Here is an 8,806-nt window from a genome sequence, read left to right as displayed (position 1 = left end):
ATATATATATTAATATGACTATTGTTATAGATGAAGTGGCAATATGTTATTCTATTTTACATCTTTATCGCTTTTAGTTCATTAGAAGATTTTGTTGTATAACAAATACATATAAATTGCATTGACGGAAAGAAAAGTGAAATCTGTATGATTATATATATATATATTAATATGACTATTGTTATAGATGAAGTGGCAATATGTTATTCTATTTTACATCTTTATCGCTTTTAGTTCATTAGAAGATTTTGTTGTATAACAAATACATATAAATTGCATTGACGGAAAGAAAAGTGAAATCTCTCTGATTGACGTTTTTTCATTGTAGGAAATTAAATGCATGGCATGTTAACATGTTTGAATACAATCAGCCATCAAATATGTCTTTCCATCTTGAGTTCTGCATTTCCTTCCAAATTTTTTTTTTAAACATAGAAAATGTAGGAATTAAGTTTGTCGATTGTTTCTTAGTAATTGAACTTTGTCAATTCTGGGATATATTTTAATTGAGTTGAATTGGTTTGTATTGAGGTTGGATTTGTGTTGATTAGGTGCAAGTGAATTGATAATTTTATTTTTACAGCGAATTGTGTATTAATGCAGTACCTTCTAATTGACCTTGCGATGTCGTATGTTAGTTGATTCTCGTTAGACTTTTCCCTTGATTTGTCTTTGTAGGTCATAGAAACAAAATAATATCGGTTTCCTTTAGTCCTGATGGTCGACAATTGGCCAGCGGATCAGGAGATGCTACTGTTCGACTATGGGATCTCAATACACAGACACCATTACACATATGTAGAGGTTTGAAATCTGCGGGCCATTTAATATTTGGAGTCTATTTGAATGTTTGGATAACTTAGATGTTACACTGCATGCGCCAAAAAACCAAATGAGAAACCCAATAAATTTGGTAAACCAAAACCAATTTTTTGCATATTGAAGTATAGTGTAGGTTGATTTTTTAATTGTGAACTTATGAGCGAGTGCAGACATGTTCTCTTTTTTTTTTTTTTTTTTTGCTGCATCTGGAATAGGAAGGGAGTTGTGTATTTTTTCATTCTTGTCATTTATCTATTGTTTATATTTAATGGTGAATAGTAACTCATTGTGATCAGAAATTCATAAATTTTAGTCTTTTCATTTAGGACACAAGGATTCAGTTATTTGTGTTGCATGGTCACCTGATGGTAAACATCTTGTAAGTGGGGGAAAGGCTGGAGAAATTTTCAGTTGGGATCCTCAAACAGGGAAGCAATTAGGGAGACCACTTGCGGTAAACTCTCGACTTGTAATAGTTGGTAGACTATATTTTTGGTTCTATTCAGATATACGACTCTATTACTGACTGAATGAAGTTGCTAAACAAACCAACTTTAGGACCCGTTTGTTTCATATACTCAAACTTAAATCATTTATTCTGCTACAATGTTATCATCTCACAAAAAAAATTGAATTTCAAACGTTAGAATCAAGAATCATGGTTTGAGTATACCTTCCAAACGGGCCCTTAGTGTTTCTATGTTGATAACATTCGCCTACCACACAGTGGAGGACTCTAATACTAACTGAATGAAGTTTCTTAACAAACCAACTTTAGGGCCCGTTTGGAAGGTATACTCAAACCATGATTCTTGATTCTGACGTTTGAAATTCAAATTTTTTGTGAGAGGAAAACACTGTAGCAGCATCAATGATTTGAGTTTGAGTATATGAAACAAACATGCCCTTAGTGTTTCTATGTTGATAACATTCGCCTACCACACAATTGAGGAATCTGTTTTCTGCTAATGATGGTACCGTTTAATGATATACAATGTTAAGGCTTATTTTTATTGTTTATCTATATTGTCTTAGGCCCATAAGGGTTGGATTAGTAGTATCTCTTGGGAACCAGTCCATCTAAATGCTCCGTGTCGACATTTTGTAAGTGTTGGTGAAGATGGCGATGCACGTATATGGGATGTTGTACTGAGGAAATGTGTTATATGTCTCAGCGGACATAGAGCTGGAGTGACGTGTGTAAAATGGGGCGGAGATGGAAATATTTATACAGGGTATTTTTTTTTTTTTTTTTTGCAATTATATCATGTTTTTCCCCCTCTCTCTTTTTACATCTACCCAAACTTGTGCAAGCATCCTTTAGGCTGTTAAGCGGGAGATTGCGATACATTTCGTCTCCCTGGATGATATGAGCGAGTAAATATTAATTTAATTGATCGATTACCTTTCTATCCTAGAGTTTATGGGTGGAAAAGGACTTGATGAGCCTACTCCAAAACTAACTGAATTTTGTTGTTTCACTCTACATCCTCAAGAGTAAATTTTAATAGTATCTTATATTCATAGCGGTCAAATATGCCAACAATCCAGCTTAGTTGTAAGATTTATTACTAGACACTATGCTCGTATGCCCGTAACTAATGGGCTTTCCTGAATGTTGCAGCTCCAAGGATGGAACTATAAAAGTTTGGGAAACTTCACAAGGGAAGCTAATTCGTGAATTAAAGGTAAGTACATGCATCTTTGGAGCTCTGGTTTTAAGTACATACATATTTGGAGCTCTGGTTTTCTCCGGTTCAACTTTCTAATGGCTTTTATAGTTTACATAGACATTTTAGTATATGGAAACGTCTAACTCAACTTGCATCAATTTGTCAAATGAACATAAGTTATCTTGGAAAGTCAAAAATTTAATTATTTCGATTATGTTTGTTATCTCCACTGCTTAGGTTTTGTAGAGTTGATAGTAAATGGTTTGCTGAAGTGCACCATTTATATTTGGTATATTTACTGTGAACTTTGTCTCTTTTTCACTTCTTGTTGAAAATTCAAATGTCTATTAGGTGGATCAATACTTTGAAGTTTATTTTTGTTTAAAATTCAAATGTCTATTAGGTGGATTAATACTTTGAAGTTTATTTTTTATTATGTTTGCTTTTGTCATCTGTTAATTCTTTCCATGATATTCTGGCTGTCAAAAGCTTCAAATTATCTTTCATTAGGCACCAATATGAAGATGTTTCAATTCTCTTAAATGATACTATAACTAGCACATAATTGTCAACTGTAAATCATCATCTTTAAGTTCAATTATCTGGATATTTAAGTTCTGTCTATTAATTGCTTTTACATGGTACTAACATTGTTCATTCTTCAAGGGCCATGGGAACCGGATTAACTCTCTTTCATTGAGCACTGATTATGTCCTTCGTACTGGAGCTTTTGATCACACCAGTAAGCAATATTCATCAGCAGAGGAAATGAAGAAGGTACTTTCTTTTCTATTTGAATTAATAGTTAGAATTTGTCCGTGTAATTTATTCTATTAGCAAATAATCATGAGTTTCTTTCTCTAAGTGGCATCTTGTTATTCATGGTCTTTAGCTTGCTTGATTGTTAGTTTTATATAGTTTGCTCTCTTGCCCCTCTTTTTCCTTATTTTCTTTTTTCTTTATCTTTATAAATTAAATAGTAAACAATTTAGGGAATCGTTGTTACGGGCACATGAGTTCCTTTGTCCGTTTAGTATTTAGAATCCCATGTTTTTATTGTCAAATGAATAGTCTCGTGCGCTGTTGACTTTTATTTATCAAATGGCCATTACATTATTTTTCAACAAATTAGAGTTTAGTGTTCTGATAGATTCCCGGAGTGAAAAAAATATCACAACGTCATATGTTTTTGTCTTTGTAAGCCCCCTGTGATCTAACATATGGGGACTAGCTTAGGAGTTTCTGAACCATTTGTGAAGAGGTTGGTTAGATTTATTTTTGATTTTGCTCCAAGGATTCCTCATCCTCTTCCCTTGTAATTGATGGTTATACTGACGATTATCAATGAAAGGCTTTTCTTATTTTAAAAAAAAAAGAGAATGTGGACTTTTTGTACAATCTGGGATTCAGTGTAGTAGGATGAGTTACCATGAACACTTGTGGCCTCAATCTCCAGAGCTCGGCCTGTTATGGTTTACCTTGAGGCTCTTTTGCTTAATACTTTAAGCAACCATGTTGCTGCTTAAAGTCCAGTAATCTCTTTCTTCCGGGAAAGGAGCCAGATCCATGTCTGAGCACAGTTATGTGCGTTACGGATTTTTTGGTTATCAGCCAAAAATAAATAATGTCGTCTCTGTATGTCTTTTTAGGGATTCCATACTTTTAGGTGTTTCTAGTTAAAATTGGTATGCAGAATTAAGTGGTAAGAATAGTATTGAAGTTGAAATGTTGTTCAGAAGCATTAGTTTTCTATATGGATATCATCCCTTATTTTCTTTCCCTTTCTGTCACAAACTAGTGTATCTGTGTCCCGCTAAAAATTTATGCCTCTCTGTTTCATCTCTCTTCCCTCCTGTGCTAGTTGGAATAGTATTATACGCTTCCACCTTAGCTTCCTTGTTTCTTGAACTCTTTTTCTCGGAGAATTAACCTTTTGCATAGGTTGCTTTGGAGAGGTACAACAAGATGAAAGGCAGCGGTCCTGAATTATTAGTTTCTGGATCCGATGATTGGACAATGTTCCTTTGGGAACCTTCTGTTGGCAAGCTACCAAAAACCCGCATGACTGGTCATCAACAGGTAAAAGCTCCCTTGTCACTAATATGATAGTAATTTATGCCTTTATTGTTTTGTTTACAGTTCATTATTACTTTCATTTTCTCCTTGCTATTTTGTCTAGATTATTTTTGCTGGGTTAAGTCCTGGGGTGAAATTGTTGATTTTAAGAGGATCTATTGAAGATATTTAAATTTTCATACCGATAAACATTTTAGCTCCGCAATATTCTTTTCATGGCCAGGCTCAAATTCCCATATTTCTCTCAACCTGTAGTATGAACGTATTTCTTCAGTTGGTTAACAAATAAGAATCACAATATACTTTTACCTGAATTTTCCTAAATTCTTTTAATAACCATGTAATGATAGTGGAGATGGCTGAAATGGTAAATCTTACTAGTAAACTGCATAAATTGTGTTTCGATATTATCGATATCAATGCGCCAATGCGGAAAATGAATATTAGATTAGATAGGTATGCCATTCATATCATAGTCATTACATAGCTCGGCACTTCAGCCAGTGTAAACGTTGAATCGTGTATCCGTTGCTGCTGCGATTCCACATTTATTGACTTTTAAGGCAATGCAATAGTTATTGCCTGATTTGAGATATATTACATATTGTTGGCCTTTGCCCTTTTTCCAAAGTTCACCAGCATCAATATTTCTTCTTCTTCTTATTATTATTATTTATAGAAAGTTCACCAACATAATTTAAAATCTGTGAAGGGGTCTCAGCAATATGTCTTTGTTCTTATCATCTTCTCATATTGTATTTTATTGGCCTTTTATCCTGTTAATACAGCCTTACAGAATCCACATGCTGCGTAATATATGACGCGTGCTCCAAAGTCCCAACTTTAACTCATTAAATTGTAACTCTCTGTATGTGTGCTGAAATTTTATATTGTGGAGGAAAGTACATCTCTGTTTTTCTTGGTAGACAATATCATGTCTGTTAGGAGAAGATGATTCCTGGATTTCCTTCCCTGCAGATATGAGATTAGCAGTGTCAACTCTCTGTTTTAGTGTCATCTTGATCATATGCGTCTTATATTTCATGTCTGTTTAGCAATAAATGATAGGCTTCAGTACCGTAGATAGTTAGTAGCTGTGTTGAAAGTCGGATAGGAGGAGTTAGGAGGTTAATAGAGAGATTTGACCGATTTGTTGTGCTGTTAAATGTGCACGAGTAGTTAGAGGCAATTAGAAAGTATAAATAGGGGGAAAATCAGTTAGATAGGTAGTTGGCGGGTAAAATTCAGCTAAGCTGAGAGGAAGAGAACAGGATTCTCGAACTTCCTATAATTGTAAATCACTTCTTTCAGATTCAAATACTGGAACTATATTCTTTCCTGGGGTTTTCAACTACTTTTTTGATTCATGTTTGCTTGATCTTGTTTCTTGATGACAGCTTGTAATGCAAGCTTGCTTTTCACCTGATGGGCGATGGATAGCTAGTGCCTCATGCGATAAATCTGTAAAGTTATGGAATGGTACTACAGGAAAATTTATTGCTACTTTCAGGGGCCATGTTCGGGATGTCTACCAGATCAGGTTTTGATTAACTCTTTAATTTTTTTTCGTTATTATTATTTTTTTTTCACCTTCACACACTTCCTATGGCTGTCCCTTAACTTTCGTGTGGCCTCACAGCTGGTCAGCTGATAGTCGGCTTCTTTTAAGTGGCAGTGCAGACTCTACACTAAAGGTAACTTTGTAAAAGTATTAGATATCTTCCGTTATGAAGTTTGCTTTTGAAATTAATTAGATGCCAATCCAGTCCCTTTGTAACCGATACTGATGTACATGCTTGGTTCATCCATGCTTAATAACCTTATCTACAAGCATTCACTCTCCTATTTACTGATAGCCTCTTCCGCTCTTGCCGTTTTTCCACTTTCTTCTATCCTCATCTCGCTCACCCACGACCTCTTATTGTGCTTGTCCTCATTTCTCTCTTTACTTTATCTTTGGCATCTTAATCTAGCCTCACTTGCAGAGCCTCCCTTCCCTTGATAATCCCTTTAGTCTCTCATTTGTTTGATATCTGAATCTCTTTCTCATCTTAAATGCAACGGTCTTCTTAGACTGCTTCGCCGAATATGAATTCTTTTGCATGCTTTCAAGTTGTGGAAATTGTTATTTTGTTTTTTTTCCCCCCCTGGAATTTTCACTTTCGTTAGCTTGGTTATTGCGTGTTTTTTATGATCTAGGTATGGGATGTCAGGTCACAGAAGTTGAAAGAAGACCTTCCTGGGCATTCAGATTGTGTAAGCATTTCTTCACCTCAATCAAAAGTTATAGGATCATCATATACCGTCCGATTCTGAATTCCGATATTTTATTGTGAAAAGGTTTTTGCTACTGATTGGAGTCCAGATGGTGAGAAGGCAGCTTCTGGTGGAGCTGATGGAGTGTTGAAATTATGGATGGGCTAGATAACTTAAAGGACAACCATCCGAAATAGTAGTTATACATTAGTGGTAATTAGCCTTATTTATCTTTAATTATGATCACCCTTAACGATTTTATAGGATAGATATAATGTAACATATAGTTGCAATGATGAAAGCCTCAAGTTTTGCTTCTAATTTTAAAAAACAACACTTTTAGAGGAACTAAGGCCCCGTTTGGAATTCATTTAAATGAAGCAACTTTTGGCTTATTTTGATTCGGAAACGGCTTTTGGACAGGTGTGGGTAGGTACACGGATTGCGCAGTTGGTTTTTGTAAGCTCTTTTGGATGAAGACGTGATTGTGGAAGAGCTTTTTTTAGATGCTTTTTATTAACATGTTTGAAGGCTTTTTTAGTTCGCTGATTTGAATTTTTAATTTGAGTTGAGATGTAATTTTATGCGAGAGTTTTTTATTATAAGAAAAAAGTTAGATATAATTATTTTTTAGAGTTTTTTTTACTGTTACAAAACTCGAATCGATAAAATAAACGGGCCTTAAGCTTTTACTCGTGAATAACAGGTTACCGCCGCAAGTTACTTACTGCATTTATGCTTCTAGTTATAACTTTTTCTACCTTGTTAGAAGCTATTCTACAATCTCAACATTTATATCTTTAACGTACGCTACTCTAATAAACTTCTTTTCCAAGTGAAATTCATCGAATGCCTGTTGCAATTAGCCCCAAACTATTGGGTATAAGAAGCAGAAACCAAATACATTAACAAAAAAATAACATAAAATAAAACGCTAATGGACTAGTCCCAAACTATTACACAATTGTCACTGTCAACATACACGATAATATGATAAAATTATAGGCCAAGTTTTTTTATTTATTTTATTTTATTTTTATAATTTCACTAGCTAACCATTAATCTGATAATTAACTCAATCTGATAATTATCATGGAGGCAAGCTAATTACATCACATATAATTCTGAATTATTTCCTAATGTGTACATGTGAATCGACTCCCAGTAAAAATCATTGAGTATATAGTTAAACTACAGATTGGTCTATGCTTTTTTTTTTAATAGAAAAATGGAACTTTATTACTCAATTGTTGTGTCAGTATTTAGAAGAACAAGAAGCATAATTAACTAGACAGTAGTGGGATAGCAAATTACCTTGTGGAAATGTAGCAAACTGAGCCACTTTTCAGAGAAGGAATAGCTTCTCGCACATCATCAATTATTAAGGAGATGTTTGTTTCCTATATTCGTTTATGATTTTGAATCATGATTAATGATTTTTTACAGTATTTTTCTCTTATAAAAAATACACATAAAATAAGAATGATTCTAAATCATAATTCTGAGTCTATAAATTAAATGTCCGCTAAAACTCGAAGGGCTCTCGAAGCCAGAGACCGAATAGCAGCTGCAGTAATGATGTTTATAGCATCTGACTCGACAACCCAATCTTGGAATCGTTCATTAGTGACAAACTAAGCAACTTTCCTAACCGCCAAACATTCCTCTACTTAAAAGTACAATTAACATAGGACTGATAATCAGCCAAAATCCATCCAGCCCGTTCCAAAGTAGAATTAAGTCATTAACATTACTCAAATGTCCCTAAAAAACAAGCTTTGTTACGGTCAATCCAAATGCTCCACAAAATGGTACAAAATATATCTATATCAACCCTTGTACCTTGCTTACCATGCATAATGTCCCATAAGGAAATAGCAGTCCATCTGGGAAGGACTTTAGAATATGCCAAAGAGCACTAAGAGAGCAAATTACTTCTTGAGCACGAGGACATTACCACAGGGCATGTGAAATATCTT

The 8,806-nt window shown here is 34.4% G+C and overlaps 1 protein-coding gene across 2 annotated transcripts in view; it reads left to right on the top strand.

Moving 5' to 3' along the window:
• Positions 1-7,392, top strand: part of LOC21406591 (notchless protein homolog) — a 21,209-nt gene extending 13,817 nt beyond the window's left edge. For both annotated transcript variants that reach the window (XM_024166470.1, XM_024166469.1), the window contains exons 5-15: positions 679-804; positions 1,149-1,276; positions 1,858-2,057; positions 2,447-2,510; positions 3,162-3,272; positions 4,437-4,574; positions 5,969-6,111; positions 6,211-6,265; positions 6,771-6,827; positions 6,912-7,040; positions 7,251-7,392. In XM_024166470.1, the coding sequence (XP_024022238.1) occupies positions 679-804; positions 1,149-1,276; positions 1,858-2,057; positions 2,447-2,510; positions 3,162-3,272; positions 4,437-4,574; positions 5,969-6,111; positions 6,211-6,265; positions 6,771-6,827; positions 6,912-6,995 (1,106 nt within the window). In that variant the 3' untranslated portion in view covers positions 6,996-7,040; positions 7,251-7,392. The remainder of the gene's footprint in view (positions 1-678; positions 805-1,148; positions 1,277-1,857; positions 2,058-2,446; positions 2,511-3,161; positions 3,273-4,436; positions 4,575-5,968; positions 6,112-6,210; positions 6,266-6,770; positions 6,828-6,911; positions 7,041-7,250) is intronic.
• The last annotated feature ends 1,414 nt before the right edge of the window (positions 7,393-8,806 follow it).

Source organism: Morus notabilis, unplaced genomic scaffold, assembly GCF_000414095.1.
Source record: "Morus notabilis unplaced genomic scaffold, ASM41409v2 Scaffold75, whole genome shotgun sequence".
Classification (NCBI taxonomy): Eukaryota; Viridiplantae; Streptophyta; class Magnoliopsida; order Rosales; family Moraceae; genus Morus; species Morus notabilis.
The sequence above is the reverse complement of the archived record's forward strand: the minus strand, read 5'-3'. Positions and strand labels throughout refer to the sequence as shown.